We start from the raw sequence: 17,968 nt of genomic DNA on the forward strand, positions 1-17,968 counted from the left end.
GAGCAAACTTGCGCTGAAATGGCACCTCGGCTCGTGCGCCAGCCTAACCAGCCCATTAAATATGATCAACGTACCGTTTGTATGGATTGAAACCTTTCCCAGTCCTGATTGCTCCAAAGGGGAATCACGTCCTACCTCCCACCTTCCCAATCTTCATTCTCCCAGTGTACACACGCTTGTAATTACTGGTGATTGTGCTAATGCAACCCTGAGCAAAAGCATGCTGGTACTATGGAGAGGGAAGGCGAAGAAAGTACCGTTAATTTAGGGCAATGTACATGTGGATTATGCTTTTTTTTTTCTTGTCTACACCACCCTTTAGATGTTCGTTAAGCATCAACCCAAACATCAGCGGCTCGTTTGCTAGGCTCCTTTTTTTTTTTTTCCTCCCGTGGGATATTTTTCTTTTTTGCCCCTTTACCGGATCACAAGGTAATTCGAAAAGAAATGATGGATCGCTTCGTGGACCAGCAAAGGAAGAGAAAGTGAGAAGACGAGTTGTTAGTCCTGACTCTAGCCAAGGAGAATGCTGCCTGATCCTACTTCTGCCGTGATTGCTTCTTACATAACTCTCTGTATTCACCGCAGACCGCTTCGCTCGGGGGGTGGAGGGGGGGCACCCCAGTAAAATATCATGCCGGGCCTTCTCTGCACTTGAATCCCCTCCTTCAGCAGAGCGGCGCTTCGAAGCGTGATCATTAACTTCTGTGATCATCACTTGGTTTCTTTTGAAGGCGGCTGAACGGTCTTTTTCTTAAGCTAAGAGAGTTTTTTTATTATTATTATTTGTTCAGATGACATTCCCTGTTCCGCTCGCACCCGCCCCCGCGGCTTGTGCACACACAGACACTCACTCCCCTTTTCTTTTCATCATCAGCAAATAAAGATTAGGTGGGCAGATTATAGAAAGCGTTTTCAGTCCTGTGCTGATCTTTATTCCAGAGCCTTTGTGATGATATTGATGATGATGATGGTCAAGTGGACAGTTTGATTTTTGTGTTTGGAGCTAGTTATAAAGAATCAATATTATATCAAGGGGTAACTTTCGTGATAAAGGACTTTAACCACTCTGGCTATTCATCATAAGTCTGTAGCAAGCAGATAGGTCAAAAGAAATTATATTGCACTAAAGAGTGTGTCTTCTTATCTCTCCTATACCAGGGGAATAAGGGACAAGCCGATCGATACAGTAGCTGCTGTATACTTCTTGCAATTATCAATAGCTGATTTCGTCTTTTGAGGCCTGCATCTATTAATACAAACTAATAATAATCTTCTGAGCATATCTGTAACCAAGGCAATGAAAGTTTTTATACCTGCTGGCACTATTTATATACCTAGAATTAGTAGACAATGTAACATCGTTTATTTGTGTGTGTGCCTGCAGTGTGTGTATATATATATATATATATATATATATTCATTTCACTTGTATTTTTCAGAAGCATGCAGATTTTTGCAAAGGGGCTAAGCCCACTAATTTTACATGCACGCTGCATTCCTACATGCACCTCCTGGAGTATGTACTGACAGACGTGTTGCAGTACAAATACAGAAGCTTAATATATATAGCACCTATGCATCTATATATGTGAATGACATATATGTATGAGCTTTAATGTGTGTAGCCCCACAACGATGTGTATTATAAATGTTCCACAAATTGTTTTAAATTCTTGGTTAAATTATCAGGTGTTAGATTAAGGAACGGAAGTAGATGGTAATTAGAGTTTGCTACATGTGAACATAAGCTTTTGTGTATATGAATCGATGTTCATTTAGACCCAAGGGTGTATTAAAGACCCAAGTATTAAATAAAAGGAAAAGTAACTTAAATGTTTAAGGCAAAACGTTTAGGCATAGATATGCTGTAGACTAGTTCTATGAATCTCGTGGTGGGGCTAGTTGCTTTCCACAAAAAAAAAAAAAATGTAATAGGAAAGAAACATCTTTATAATTGACATTTGACATGCTGTTTGGGTTAGGCTGTGGTAGACCAAGCACAGATTTCCCTCTGATGGAAACATTTATCATCATGATTGCTGCAGAGTGGCAGGTGGTGTTATCAATTACGTCTTCTTACCAATAATAATATTAGTATGGTAATATCTTTGCTCACGTGAGAACGGATTACTGGTCAGTTGTTGCAGCTTTAAGCAGAAGAAAATCTTGTTGGATTTAACCCCAGGGTCCTCAAACAGAAGTTGTGGTGCGGAAAGAAGGTGGGAAGATGATACTTCAGCCTGCCAGGAGGAGTAGGAGATGACAGAAAATAAAGCCCAAATAATTACAGGCCCCTTCGAATAAAGTTGCTGAGCAAAATAATAACTTTAAAAGACGGTAGATGGATTGCACTAAACGTCAGATCCATCTTATCCACACGTTGGTAACTTTGACGGGTTTAAGAACAACCTTGTATAAAGCATAAGTGTAGACAGAACTACTTATATGCTCTTTGTACAGTCAATCTTGTAGATAAGCTTTCTGATGGCTTTTATGAACTCCGAATAAGGATAAAATTTAAAGCAAACGCATAACTAGGTGTCGCATGAATGGAAAAAATAACTGGTTGGTAAATGATATTATTAAGCAGGCAGAATAATAACGTGTCGCTTCTGACAATGAAAGCAACATTGCAAAAGAAGAAGACGATTAACAAATTAGATTTAATTAGGGAGAGGAAAAAACACTTTTGTTTCCTATCACTAGTAAAGTATTTCGGTGGACCCAGCAGTCACGGCGAGGGGGAAGCGAGCGGGCGCTGTTTGAGCCGGAAGAAGCGTGACTGCCAGCCCCGCAACCGCGCTCCCTGCTCGCCTGCGCGCCCCTACCTGTGCGGGTGCGCACAGATTTACGCGGCTAAGAGATCCCATCCCCTCCCCCCGCGCCACCCCCAACTGCAGTGGTCGTGCTTTTTCGCAGCCCAGCTTCAGCGAACGCATCATTACATTTCTTTTTCGCCCTAGACTCCAGAAGATTAATTAAAAGGTCCGTGGAAAACTTTGCGGTGTAATGGGGAGCGAGGGAGCAGGAAGGGACCGGAGGAGACGCATATCGCTTCGTAACTTTCCACTCGCCTCCCGAGCCCGCTACACTGACAGGTTTTCCACTCAGGTCGTGTAGTAAGACTCCCCCGGCGATGTGCGCCGTCGCTGGCGGTGCGACCCGGCGGTGCCTGAAGGAGCCGGGGCTCCGCAGCGCTTCTCCGGCGGGGGGCAGCGGCCGCCCCGCTCCGCGTCCGGGGCACTCCGGCACTCGGTAACCACCGCGCAGAGCTGCCGGCTCGCTCTCCCAGAGAAAAAGTAGGAATGCGAGCGGCATTAGGGAAAAGAAAACCATAAAATGTATCACTTGTAACCCTAGAATATGTTAATGTCAAGAGATACAAATCTGGTAATTATGCCTTTCTTGCCTATAGTGTTCTCCATTGTTCATTAAATATTAAAGACGGGATTATTTAATTTTCCACTTAAAGATTCTCTCACATTCCGCAAAATCATTTTAATTTTCAGTCATTTTGATTTTACAAAGGACAAAGTTTTTGGTTTATAACGCTGCCAATGAGCTGCCTTTTTTTTCCTCCCCTCACATCGCACTTTTAAACGTTCTTCTAGAAATCGTCTGCTGCTGAGGGAACTACGAGGTACCGAGCAATAGAAAACGCCAAAGTTTTGAGGGATAGGTGGTGAGGGGGGTGGGGAATGTTACCTCACCAACAGCAACAAATCTTTTCAACAGATGACTGGATGAAAACTGACACATTTATTTCAGGTACTACAGCAATTGCGGGGGAAAATGCCTGGACGAGGGGAAAGTGCGTTCTCACTCATTCCCGGCAAATATCTCAGCCAAAGAGAGCACTAGCTAAGCCTCCTCACCTATAAAAATCGGGAAAAATGTCCCTCTCTGTTTTTGAAGAGGAAGCCCCAACTCCAGCTCCCTACTCACGGCCGCGGTGCTGCGGGTTACTTGAACGCCCGCAGATGCTTGCTTTCACCTGCACTCTGCTTGTAATGCAGCACATACACACAGACGCTCAATGTGTTATTCGTGTGAGTTGGGTGCAATAAATCCCTATTTCTGTCAGAAAAAAACCCATGCTCAATTAGTGGACTCATCCCCTCCCACTTCATATAAGAAGATTCCATCATATTTCAATCTTCACCAGGTATTTTAAACTAAACACTGTTAGTACGACAAAACTTTCAGCAAGGAAGGATGCACGGGAAGGAGATGCACTAGAATTTCTAGTCAGTAAACGAGTTTTATAATTGTGAAGCAGGCAGTCATAGCATGGAGTGTCGTGTACACATCTCGCCAAACGACAGACAAAAAAGTACAGTCGTCTGTACTTTTTGGTATTCCAAAAAGCATTGATCTGGCGTTTCGGTGTTCTCTCCCTTAGGGGTTGTGCCCGTTTCTAACGAATACCTGCCTCACAGAAGTCGCGGATGTTGTGCGTGTCCGCAAACTATCCAGAGTGGCCTAAACTGTCCCCTCTAACTTTATTTGGTTTGCCCACCAACATAAAAGCGGGGAATAAACCGAAAGCCCAGAGACAGGGTATCAGAGCTCACGAGATAAAGGGAGCTATCAGCAGGGAAAGTTTACACAGAGAAGGCTCCCAAAGAAGCCGGGGTTAGTGTGTTTTAAGGACTAGGGCTGGATTACACGGGCTGGGGTGGGGATATTAGGAGAAAATCCCTTTCACTGATCCCCGGCCCCATGCGCGGAGCTGACCGCCTCCCTCCCGCGGCCGGCAAGGTGGGCTGCGCCTCCGCGCCCCTGCGAGGGCCGGCGCCGGGCCACTCCGCCGAGCGCGGCACGGGGCGGGGGTCGGCGGGGCCGGACTGCGAATATTAGAAGAAAAAAGAAAAAAGAAAAAGAAAAAAAAAAGAAAAATAAAATAAAAAAGAAAGAAAAAAAGGACAACAAAACGGTGGAGGGGACCGCAGGAGCCGCTGAAAGACTCCTCCCCGCCCCGAAAGCACACATGCACAGCGCGGCGCGGAGCTGCCCGACAGGACAGTGCGCACGCTGCGGGCCCCTGCGCGGTGCGGCGCCTCGGCAATCGGCGACGGTGGGGTACATCCTAGCGGCGGCTGGCTGCCATGGGAGCGGGCTGGCTGCACTCCGCGCCCGCCCCGGCCCAGGGGGAGGCGGGCAGGGACGGCCACGGGAAGCGGCAACTTGTGGCAGCGGCCGGGGAGACGGAGCTGCTGCGCGGTGGAGGGGCCGCCCGCCTCCCTGGGGGACGGACGGGGCGGGAGGGACGCGAGTCGGCGGGACGGGGCGGAGGAGGCTCGGCCCGGCTCCCCGGCAACTTGAAATGCGATAAGAGTGGAAAGCGGGGGGTGGGGGGAGAGGGAAGTCTCTCCCCATCCACCCCCCCTCACTTTTACAAAAAAGGGGGGGCCTGGGAGAAAAGCCGCTGTTGGGAAAGTGCGTACGGAGAGGGAGGCTCGGCGGCGGCGGGGAGCGGATCCTGCTGCGGGGCTGGGGGCAGCCCCGGCGGCAGCCCCGGCAGCGCAGCACGGGAGGCGGAGGAGGAGGAGGAGAGTAGGAGGAGCTGCCGTGTGACCCTCTCCGCTCCCAAACTTGAAAGTTTATCTGCCCGAAATCAAGAACGTCCGCGGTGCGCTGAGCGCTCCTTGGCACGGAGCGGAGGCAAGCGACCGGTGGAGCCTCCGCGCAGGGAGCAGCTGGCGGCGCCGCTGAGAACGAGGCAAGGCAGGGGAGGGGGGATCACCCGGCGACAACAACAGCCACCCCCACCCCCCAAAACTGGGAGACGATCCATACTATTTGCTGGAGACCAAGGGCTTGCTCATCGGCGCACACGCGAGCCCGCTGTCATTAGCTAATAGGACACACGGCTGAGCCGAGGGGGTGGGTGGGCGGAAGGGTGAGGAGTGTCACAAAAAGTCATTACAACCTGAGAGAGAGAGGGAGAAAGAAAAAAACTTCCTACCAATGGACAACAGGAAGTGACCACCACCACCAACGGGGAGTCTCTGCTTGGAGAAAGAAGCTGCAAGACAAAGAAGAAGGAAGGAGAGGTGAAAGACAAAACTGCCCAAGGTCTTCTGCGTGTGCGTGCGTGCGCTTTCGAGAGCGGAGAGAACAAAAGTCAGCCGTGAAGGGGACACAGAAAGAGCGACGGGAAAGGAGACAGGATGGAGGAAGAACTGAAGAGAAGCATGTGAAGATCAAGGCGAAAGAGCATCACAACGCCGAAAAAGAAAGCACAGCGAAAAGGAAAAGGCATGCACAAAAGTTTCTTTTCTTCCTGGGAAGAAATTACTCACACACAGAAATCAGATGCTTTGCAGCTCAACTTCTGGGGAAAGCGAGACCGAGAGCAGAGGACGCAGAGTGATGTGAAGAAAGAAAAGGGGGGGTAAAAAAGCAGAGAGCAGAAAGCAGAGCAAAAGAAACTGAGAGACGGGGGGAAAGAAAGCACGACAGACAGAAAAGCGAAGATCGTGACCTTTCCCAACAAGTGAACCTTGCACATATGTTGTGTAAAGTGTGTGCAAAACAGATTCCCTCCTGCGTGGTGCGTGTGTGCTTCTCTGCTGCCGCCTCTGCTGCCGCTGCCGCGGCCACCGACGCGGTCGGTGCCTCTCGCAGGCGGCGCTGCCGGTGCCGGGGAGACGCATCATTTGGCGGAGCGAAGCGGCTAATTGCGGAGCCCCGTCCTTCATTTACATATGCAGCCTGAGTCCGCTGGAGCCGCGCCAATCCGCGCTCGCCCCCAGCACCATTAATCGCCATGCATTATTCACAATCATAATTACTGAGCCCCATGCGCGCTGCGCGCAGCCGCCCCAGCCCGCCGCCCCGCGCACACCCCGCCGCCCCGCGCACACCCCGCTCCGTTCATCCCCCGCTCGCTCACCCGCTCACCCGCGCACTCACTCACTCACTCCCAGTTTGGCTGGCTGGTTAGCCTTGCCTTTTTTTTTTTTTTTTTTTTCCCGGGGTGTTGGTTGCCTTTTCTGTTGTTTGTTTGGTTTGTTTTGCAACTCGACTTTTATTTGTGAACAGTTGTTTGCAGTCCCCAAGCCCCCTTCCTTCGTTCCCAGTTCCTTCCCCCCTCCTTGCCACCTCCACGTCGCTGATGCCTCTGCAAAAATCAGAGTCAAGACGGCTCAGTTAGCAGCATGTCTCGTCGAAAGCAAGCGAAACCCCAGCATCTCAAATCGGACGAAGAGCTGCAAGCAGAGGTAGTTTCTGAGCACGGTAAGGGCTCCCGTCGCCTCTTTCTGCTTCTCTCTCTCTCTCTTTTTGTGAGTGTGTTTCGGATGGAGATAGGTGAATTTATGGTGATGGTGAACATAGGAGCGCAATTACTCTGCAGCGGGAGGATGGGAATTAGAGCAGCCGGGGGAAGAGGCAGCGGAACTAAGAAGTTCGCAGTTTAGCCAAGTTTCTGCAGCCCACCCTCTGCCTTAACCAGCCCTCCCAGCAGCAACCTCCCGGCCTTCCCAGCGCTTTGATCGTGGCTGGGCTCGGCGGCGGGGCTCGGCCCTCCCTCCCCACTCACCCGGGCTGGAGCAGCTGCAGGAACGGGCGCCCCGGAGCAGCGCCTGCCTCCCCTCCTCCTCCTCTCCGCTGCGCTCCTTCTCTCTGTGTTATTGGGTATCCTCTTTTCTCCCGCTCCTGCTCCCTCCTGGCGGAGGCTCGGGGCGGACAGAAGCCATGTTCCGCTCGCCCCGCTGGCGGCAGGAAAGTTGGGCCGGCCGGGGCCGGGATGCCCTGCCCGGGGCCGAGGGAAGTCCCGCGGGCCGTGGCTGCCGGGCCCCGGGGCAGCCCCACGGCGGCCGCTGCCTGGGGATGCCCCCGTGGCCCCGGGTCGCCCGTCCAGGCTGCGAGGGCTGCCCGGCCGCTCCCCCCGTTCGCCCTGAGGGACCGGGGGGGACCCTGGTAGGAGCGGCCGGGGCCGCTCGGGTGCGCGGGGCCACAGGAGTTGGTTTCATTATTTTCGAGAGGATTCAACAGCAGCTTTTAGCCTTCCCCCCTGCGTTGCCTTCCGCCCTTCCCCTCCCGACTCTGCTGCGACTGTAATTATTATCAGTGGTAGGTGACACGGAGTGCCACCACCGCCACCAGCCCCTGTCGCGCCGGCTGTAAGCAGTGGGAGAGGGTTATTTTCTCGCCCATCCGCCATTCCTCGCTTCCTCCCCACACGCAGGCACACGCACACTTGCTTCTATGCATCTGGTCTGCCAGGCTGCTAGTGAACAAGTGTCCAAAGCTGGAGAGATTTGGACTATAGGACTGTAATCCTGCTTTATTTCCACTTTGCTGTAATTTTGTTTTCAGGAATAGGGCTGCACGGTTTTCTTCTTCCTTTTTCCTTTTTTTTTATTTTTTTATTTTTATTTTTTTATTTTTTAATTTCCTCAGTAGTCCCTGGCACTGCAGCATGCAAAGGCACACCACAGCCCATGCTCTCTTGTCCTGGACTAAGATGAGAGCTTCCACTTGAAAGTTTTTTCTTTTCCTCTTTGCATAGAGCCCGCTGATTTCTTAGTTTCTTGTATAACCAAGTGGGATCCCAAATGTTTTCTGCTTTCTGTGTAGGCCCCTTTATCTCCTCTCTCTTCCCCTTTGAAAAGGAAAACAAAAAAGTCCTTCTCCTGCTTTAAAACTATAATTACTCTTAAGTTGCATCTGTGGGGAGAGAAAGGCAGTAACGTTGAAGCTTGAGGAGGATTTTTACTATTGTATCTGAACTTTACAGCCCTGAAGCTTAAGGCAGCATGAATCCACTTCATAAGGTTAAAACATCTGTCAGACTGGCAAATTGTTAAGCCTCCCACTCCTTCTCAGGGTGTTTGGGGAGGCAAGGAGCAAGTCCCACACTGTCCAAAGTTGCTAAGGGGGTTCCTGCCACTGCTCCAGGAAAATCCACTTGGGTGTTGACAATAACAGGCACACAGAGAAATGCTTCCTTCTGTCACAGTGGAGGAGAAAAGCAGTGCATTTTCAATTTTTTTTTTCCCTTCAGAAGCTGTGGTCGTGTAAAAGAAATTAATATAGACAAGCAGATGAGAATTAGTATTTTATTATGAAAGCAAGATTTGTTGAGCCCATCTCTGTTGGGTTGGGCTCTAGGTCTAAGAATTTATCATTAGCATTATAAACTTTTATATGCTCTGAATCCATTTCAATAAAGGAAAATAAAACCCCACTACTTCATTATGACACTCCTGGTGAGTTAATAAATTGAAAAAAATTGTTAAACTAGGTTTTTGTTTTGTTTTGTGAATCTTATCTATGTAGCCATGTCACCCGAGATTAGAACAAGAGATATGCTAAAAAGAAACGCTTGCATATGGTGGGTAGATTAAGGACAAAGAATCTTTTTGTCATGGAAATGGTTTTTTTTTTCCCCCTTTTTGGGGGGGTTTTGTTTTGTTTACTTCATCACATAGAATTTCTCACACTTGGTTTGTTTTGTATTGCCCTCAATGACTACATGATCAAATGAATGGATTTATTTCTGCCGAATGAGAAAGACAGTCTTTCCATCAAAAGGACTACATTGCATCCCAGTGAGGAATTTTAAAGCGTTATTATTGTGGTTCCTGAATAGCACAAAATCGGCTTTCACAGCAGCCCTAAAATGCAACAATGTAAAAATACTTTTCAGCCTTAGAAGGCTGTTATCAAAATGTACTATGTTTCCTTCTATTAAAACATATTTTAATTAATAGAGTGAAACCCTTGATGGCTAAGAATTAACAAGCTAAAGTTGGGTTTGCACTTTCATTTGAGAAATGTGAACAAGGTGGAAACAGGCTACAGGAGCAGAGGGCTATCTAGTGCACATTAGTGTAATGTAAATCATTTACACATTACATTAGGAAGCCTAACGATTACCATACTTGAAAGCAATTTTATAGGCCAGATATAATGAGAGTTCCAAATCTCATGAATTAAAACACTTCTTGTCAAGTCAGTGCTCTTCGTTTCTGTTCACAGCTGTGATCAAGATATTGCTACAGTTCCTGAGTATATTTTGCAACAGGCCAAAAATAGTTCACACAGCACAAGAATATTTGTCATTTTAAGAAAGTAAACTGTTTAAGCAGTATTATTTCATATGTGTAGCCTTTCAGTTCATTTTGCTCCTTGTCTCCAAAGGAGTAAATGCAAGACTAAGCAAATGAAGCTTAGTATTAATTTAATGAAATCATGTTTCATATCACCTCTAAATAGATTTTATAAAATGAAGCATTTACAAATTAATGTCCCATAAATATAATCCCCACAGTGAAGGGACATTCATAGCAACAGAGAGAAACATGGAAGTTTGGGGTGCAGGATGGAGGACAAACATTAGGCCGGGTTTTAAGTTGACTGGTCACAGTAGAACTTTCATGCTAATGTTATCACAAAAGTTTTAGAATCTAAACAAATAATTTTATAGCCAGCTTGGGCTACAGCATTCAAACTTCACTCAAACAGGACATTATCATGGTGGTGAGAAACTGTTGGCAATCTGAAGATAATTAGTATGTCATCAAGTACAGATATACACTCGAAATAATTTGAAATTGTTAATCAAAATTGAAATGCTAAAAATATATTTTAAAATAATTTTGAAAAAAAATTTTAACAAGTAGCTGATGATAATATATTTCTTGAATAATTGCAGTGTTGAAGAGTGAACAAAAATATGTATTAAAACCCCACAATTTGAGTTTGCTAAATGAGAAAATCTGCTGGAAATCATTTAAAAACAGCAGCAGCAGGACTCAGATGACTGCCTGTAGAATACAATAATCTCAGTTTCTCAGTAAATGTAACACATTGTAATAGCTGGAATTACATTTCTAATACACTTGCCTAATTCAACAGATTACAAATTAATCATAATTGTCGAAACAATAAACATTCTTCAACTCTATTTAATTTTAAAATTAAACCATAGACATAGCATTTGTATTTTTAATGTAGGGATTATAGAAAGTATTTTGTTTGTTTGTGGGGCTTTTTTTGTGGGTTTTTTTTGGTTTTGTTTTTTTTTTGGGGGTTTTTTGGTGTTTGGTTTGGGGGTTTTTTTTGTGCTGAAAAGTGATTTTTAGAGTGTGCAAGTGAGTTTCTGGTAAGAGTGTTGACAAATGGTGCTTTGGACTTCTTAATGTGAAGTTTCTGGTGAAGATGTATTATCGTTTAGTCTGAGGTGGAATGTATACTTTGTAGTGAACTGTGTAAAAAGAGTTATCTAATGTGCCTTTTTCAGTAATTTTTCAAAATATTGGACCTCTTTTTTCTCCCACTCTTCAATACATACAATATAGTCTAAACTAATTGATCTGTTTCATCTTGGTAAAGTGGGAATGGACTGTGCAGTTTAGGCAGTTTGGTGATAGCACTTAGTATTCTTCTGGAGTATGTACACAGACACACAGGCTCAGCTACAGCAAAGACACAGTTCAGTATGTAGCAGCCAGCCTCATGCAAGTGTGGTCATTCCATCTGCATATAGGGAGAGTTAAAACAAATTTTGAGGGGACATTCCTTCATATGAAATTGAGGTTATTCTCTATTGCTTAGACACTGTTGCATTTCAGACTTGAGAAGTCACTAGCAGCTGTCAGCACACACAAATTTTATGTGATTTTTACAAATGTTTGTTCTGAGGCAAGTGTAAGAGAAGGCTTTTTGTTTTGAAAAATAAAGGCCAAATTAGTATGGCTATAAATTGTCCCTTTGTTTAGAAATGGTAATTGAAACTTTATATAAATACTTTTGCCATTACAGTAGAGACTTCACATTCAAACTATGCAATATCTGTGTTTGTGTAATTTTAAAAATACTCTGCAATGAATTGTGTTTGCCATAAAAAGATATTTGGAATAATAAGGAAACTACAGCAAGTGGCCAATTTGCTGATGTATGTATAACAATGGAAATAGACAAAACTCGGTCAGATTTTATCTGGTGATGCTGGTCTTGAAGTCTTACCATCTCCTAGAGCAGACACTAAGGCATTTTTTTCAGAGTGAGAGGGAGGAAATTTTGAAAGGTGTTTGTTTAAATTCTGTGTAATTAAGCTATTAATATGCATACATTTAGCTGTTGAAAATTACTTTTCCTTGCCTAAAATAGAGGAAAAGCTACAATTTAAAAAATACATGGCATTAGAAAAAATGTAAAAATAAACTAATTAATAAAGAGTATTAGTGCCATCTGAAAAATATACTGAGTTCTGGGAAGATTTTCCTGATATCTCTCCTTCATTTGATTTGTTGTCTGCCCAACATAGACAAGCATATCTGTTGACTATCCAGCAGCCAGGGTAGGAGTCAATCACTTTTGCTGATAATAAACTAGGTCAGGTATGACATTAAAATAGTTAAGTACTGATACAATTTCTGCAATAAAGCATATAAAAATAATTTATTTTATTATATTGCGTTTGTAAAATGAGAGTAATTGTCTATATTTTTTTCCAGTGGAAGCACTAGTAAATCTAGTTTTAGCAGTACATTCATATTGAATTTTATATATCAATGTCAATTCCGTTTCCTTTGCACTCTTAAAATTTCCCACTAAATGTAGGGAAGGTTCTCCATTAATTCAAAAAAGAGAATTTAGGCCAAGATGTACTTTTAGGAGCTGGTTCAGTTCTAGTGCTGTTAGAACTAGAGAATGCTTCTTCTTATCAAGGAAATATCCTTCAAAACCGTGAAAGCCAGAAAGAGAGATGTTTGTAATGGTGATAGAAAACCATAACACAACACGTTTGAAAAATCTGTTTCTTTTGAGCAAAAAAAGTGAAAAGATAAAAATTTGAGAGAGGGGACTTTATAATTTCCTTGCTATATTTAGGGTGCAAAAAAAGTGAACACACTTGAACAATATTTATTATTATAGTGTAAGCTAAATCTTTACAAAAAGCCCTTCTGAAATCCTTATTGCCACTTTCCAATACTGGCGCATGTGGTGTGTTCCTCCCCCGCACCGCCAGCTTCACCACTCCCTCCTCCCAAAAACCTGAAATCTATCACTGGTTGCAAAAGAATCACGGAAGATATTCCCAAACCTGGGAGGCAGGGAGGGAGGCACGGGCTCGGCTCGGGCAGGCTGCCGAGCCCCTGCGGCCGCCGCGGGGCCGCGCCGGGCGCTGCGCGCTGGGTCCCACCGCGGGCGGCCGCGGCAGCTCCGCCGGGGAATGCCGGCCCGAAGGTGGGATCGCGGAGCGCCAGAAAGCTTCCCCAGGTCTCCTCTCCCTGAGGGTGGGTAGTTAGAAGTGCTTTGACAAGGCTTGCTGATTTAACCTTTGCCTGCTTTGCCCTGCCAGGGGTGGCCACTAGATGTCAAGCTCATAATACAATTAGTACATCTGTGCAGTTGACCTTGGCAGCATGGTTTACCACTGTTCTGTTAAGTGTTAACACTGAATTTGAGTGTTAACTAGAGATCCCTCGGAGTTTGCTACATGCTGTACGGCTTATCAAATGCCCATCTAGTTCAGCACAAATGTTTACAGTCCTTAAAGTAGGAAAAAGGTTTTCTTTTGTGAAGCCCATCATCTTGAGCTGCTTAATTAACCCTGCAGGTGCTGCCGTATTTTTGTTCCAGAAAATTAAAGTCAAGTCATCATTTAACATTTCAGGAGACCCCTTCTCCTGGTGCCATTTGATAGCTTTCATTTATGAATTTGTTGATGCACTACTATCCTTGAAGCTGGAAATTATGAAAGCTAAAGGATTTGTCTAGATTGTTATGGCTTTGCTATCCTGGGCAACACTGCAGTGCATGGAATGGTGAAAGACCAAAATGACTAAGCTGCACAACTGGCACTGAACTGCACCAGGTTTGCTCTTTCAAGTACTCCTGGTTGTGAATAATTTTACTCAAAGGAGCCCAGAACTCATAAGTTCAGTTTTGAGATACTTAGGAGATGCAGGATTCGGTCCTCACATCGGCTCTTTGTCTTGCAAGCCTCCAAAACCAAATTTGTCCTCCTTTCCGTGCTTTTTCAAAAAATTATTGACTAATTCATTAATTCATGCAGGGTGCTAAGAGTTGTGTAGTTTAAGATGTAGTTAATTATGCACTTTCCAAGGAAAGTGATGCAGAATCCCTATGAATCAGATGCAGGATCTCCCTCTCTCATCTAGTTTATTTGGTTTGGTTTTCAATTTTTTTTCTTATCAGCTGTGTTAGAAGCATTTACCTCAATTTTATTGGTGTTTTTTTTAGGATTACTAATAAAACTTGATGCATTCCAAATAAACTTAGTTCCTACAGACACCCACGTTATTTGTACACGAATTCTGGCCAACCTGAAATTATTGTACCTGTGCCATAACAGCCAACCGAGTAGCTGTTTATATGACTTTGAAAAACATAGCACAGGTCTTATTTAATATGAATCTTGCACAGATATTGCAAACAATTTATGAAGCTTGCATCTGTTCCACATCTTCGTCCACAGAGAAAGGCGCCAGTGTTTGATATAGTGAAGTGCTTCGCTGCACAGATTAGAAACTGCAAATGTTTTAACCAGAGTACAGTCAGTGCCTGTGCCACAGGTGGCTGTTACTCAACAAATTCTGAGGTTCAGGCTACTGAATAGATCAAACCGAGTGTGCCAGGTCAGCACCGGGTTTTGCATAGCAAGAGTGCCCTCCACTGTTCAAATCCATACTAACAGCTTTTGTGGGCTGAGAAAAAGGACAGAAATTTTTTCTTTTTAGTCTGGAATTTCTTCTACATTGTTAAACACAGTAGGGGTCTCTATTTGTCTCCTCCTGTTTCACAGCTTGGGCTCAGTATGTGATAATTCATCTTTCTTTATGGGATTCAAAGCTATCATAAAGAGTTAAAAAGAATTAATTTGCAAAAAAATAAACGTGTTCTAACAATTTAAGAAAACTTTCTTTAACAGCTCCGTCAACTGTAAGAGATGACAGAGCTAAGGAAAACGTAGTACTGTTCTTCTCCAGGATCAGTATGTTGCCACAAGGCTACTGTTTCCAAATTAATATATTTTTTAAACAAATGTATGGGTTTTTGTGGGTTTTTTTGTTTGGTTGGTTTTTTTTTTTTAGTATATGTTGTTACTTTATTTAATCTGTACTTGGGGAAAAATAAGTATTCTGATGATAGGAATAGTAAATAATTGTCCTGTACCTGTGCACTAGGCTCAGAATTTTGTTTATAATAATGCTTGTTTAAATATACAAAATGCTGTGAGTTGCACTTGGAAATGATTACTGGATTTGCATGTGAGAGCTTTTTCTACATCTGTCTTTATAGTTAGCAGACATTTTACTTTCAGCTGATGCTAACATATGCATTTTTTCTGAAACTTCTCCACAGTTTCTACACTGCTTCTCAGTGTATTTTATCTTCCTGAAAGAAATTACTACATTTACAACATATTAATTAACTCTCTATTATAGAGTTCTGAATGTAGAAAAAAATAGCAATTCATTGTTTATAGTCTAAAAAGAAGCTTCAGAAAATATTTTACTCCCACATTTGCTGGATTCCTTTATAAGTCTGTTTTGTTTGAATGCTTCAGGAAGGTATCAGCAATTTAAAATATGTACAAGCCTAAGGAAATGTTGATTCTCTTACTTGATTTTACCCAAGTAAATCACACATAATTTGAGGATTCCATGACATAGAGTAACAGAAAAACAAAATACTGAATAACCAGCGATAATTTTGTTGTTATAGTCCTTATTTAATATAATTGAAAAGGCTCTGTTCAGTTAATTTACTTGTGTGGAACTAGAACTGATTTAAGATGGGACAAAATTAAAAGATTCTGGAGGAAAAATTAAACACAGTATTTGGTTGGGGCTTTCTCCAGACTGGAAGCTGTTAGTCCTAAGTAAGGCAGTATTTAGCAAGCAGCATACATTTTAAGACTTAACCTGACTAGCATGTGATGCTTAATTTCAGTCTGTTTCACAAAAGCAGATAGCAACAATTTTGAAGCACCCATTTGTTATATTTTCCCTTCACATCATGTAAGAAGCTCTCCTCTCGCACAGAGGAGAAAGATCTATGCCAGCAATAAAAATTTAGAACTACTGAAGCCTGGTATACAAATCCTCTGTGTGTGTAATCAGAAGTAACTACTTTTTTCTCAACTCTGCACATTTTCCAAAGGTGACTAAAAGACCCACAGCACCATTTGAGCCATCTCCCTTCTCCTTGGGCACTGAGGAAGCAGGCCAACACCATCCTCCTTGCTCCTGCCCGAAAAGTGTTTGGCGAGTACACTTAGTTAAGGGCACAGAGCAAAGCCTCCTGGCATCAACCCCTTGTACACCCCTCACTGAGTCACCAGACCACCTGAACAGCTTCAGGTATCACCACCCCAAAGTGCCTTTCTCAAAATGCCTTTCTTTGAATTTCTGTGGGCTAATTTTAGGGCCAGACCTTGGTGGTGCAAAGTGCTAGTTCTGCTGGAGCCACGGCGGATCCGTGAGCTGGTACCTGTTCAGGAGCTTGCCTTGGGTACCATCTGAGGGATGCTGCCTGAAATTTTTCACCTGTTTTCACAGGGGGAGCTTGATGTGCTGTAATTCATTTTGCATCCCGTAGCAGCTTCAGATTAGTCTGTTAGCTGTTAGACCACTAATGAGAAAAAGAAAATAATGGAGAGGTTATTAGTGGCTGAGATCCTGACTGCTTGACAAAACTCCCATTCAACACCTTTTGTGAAACTAAGAACTGCAAAATTCAACTCATGTCTGTAATATTAAGCAAGTGCTCATTTAATTCCACCAAAGTCGTTGAAAATCTTTACTGTATCACATCTTCACTGTAATAAACAAAATTATTTTTCTTCTTCAGGAAAATTTAAAGAAAAGAGATTAGGTTCTTTACTACCTAACAAATTCAATCACTTTGTAATACATGGGGAAATGAAAACAAGTGTAAAGCATAAATAAATGTGGAAAAATTCTATGTTTTCCTGCAATAGATATATCCAGCGATTAAAAATAAACAAAATTAATTTGTATCTTAATATTTTAGCATTTAACATTTTTCATATTCTGAATTAGTGATTAAATTTTGGTATAGATTTCTGTCATTCATAAAGTGAATGAGTTTTAACAAGGAATCAAAAACAGCCTTTCATGTAGAATGCTTTTAAGCTTCACTCCCTGTTGAATTCAGTGAGGACTTACACTTCAAAAGCAACAACAAATACAGTGCCTTAGTGCTTTCATATCAGTAAGCACTACTGAAAGGGATGTTAGAAATGGCATTTGTGAAATATGGAGGCAATGTCCATTTGTCCAGTACAGGTATATATTGCAAAATATTTATCAGCTGTTATTTTTAGTCTTTCTTGTTTCACCCTTGGAAGTGCTTGTTTGCATCTTTCAATCCTATAAAATTCAGCACTGTTTCAGGTGTGAGTAAAGGCTACTCCTTTGAGTAGGACTTGCTGGATTGAGACCACAGGCTGTCATTGTGTGAAGCATCTTTGTATCCTCAGCATGCTGTACAGCAAAGTGCCTTCACCTGTGGCAAAGCAGCATTTACTTTCATGCTGCTCGCCTGCTTGTCCAAGGAAGTGAAGCTTTGAGAGAAATGTGTTTGTTTGTTTGTTTGTTTTTAAGCCAGAATAATTTATCCTAAATGGAGAGCGCTGTGATGAGATTCGTAGTATGTCCAGTTTGAGGTTGAACTGGAAGGAAGAAAACTCCTAGCAGCTCTTTGGCATTATTTGAAATGTTTTTCTGAAGGAATCCATAACTATTGCAAGGCAGATGGGTGATGAGGTGAATGAACTTGGATAGGTCATTGGAAAAGTATTCTCACTATTTATAAGGTAGGGGAGTTTAGGAAAGGAGAAATGCAAAATAGAGCTGTAGGTCCCCACTTAGTACAGGCGGGAGCCTGGTCCCCTGAGACAGCACAAAACTAACCATTTGTTTCATTGAGAGCAGAGCTGAGCACTGAATATCCAAGA

The 17,968-nt window shown here is 43.7% G+C and overlaps 1 protein-coding gene across 6 annotated transcripts in view; it reads left to right on the top strand.

The window, feature by feature from the left end:
* The first annotated feature begins 6,908 nt into the window (after nucleotides 1-6,908).
* The window catches only part of SALL3 (spalt like transcription factor 3), a 35,392-nt gene continuing 24,332 nt past the window's right edge, over nucleotides 6,909-17,968 (top strand). For 2 of the 6 annotated variants that reach the window (XM_085571533.1, XM_021553360.4), the window contains exon 1: nucleotides 6,951-7,245. In XM_085571533.1, coding sequence (XP_085427659.1) covers nucleotides 7,167-7,245 — 79 coding nt within the window. In that variant the 5' untranslated portion in view covers nucleotides 6,951-7,166. Of the gene's footprint in view, nucleotides 7,246-17,968 lie in introns of all 6 variants that reach the window. The other 4 variants (XM_085571535.1, XM_021553361.4, XM_021553359.4 and 1 more) reach the window with 3 other exon arrangements.

The sequence above is a fragment of the Lonchura striata genome, chromosome 2 (assembly GCF_050655825.1).
Source record: "Lonchura striata isolate lonStrDom1 chromosome 2, ASM5065582v1, whole genome shotgun sequence".
In the NCBI taxonomy this organism is placed as follows: domain Eukaryota; kingdom Metazoa; phylum Chordata; class Aves; order Passeriformes; family Estrildidae; genus Lonchura; species Lonchura striata.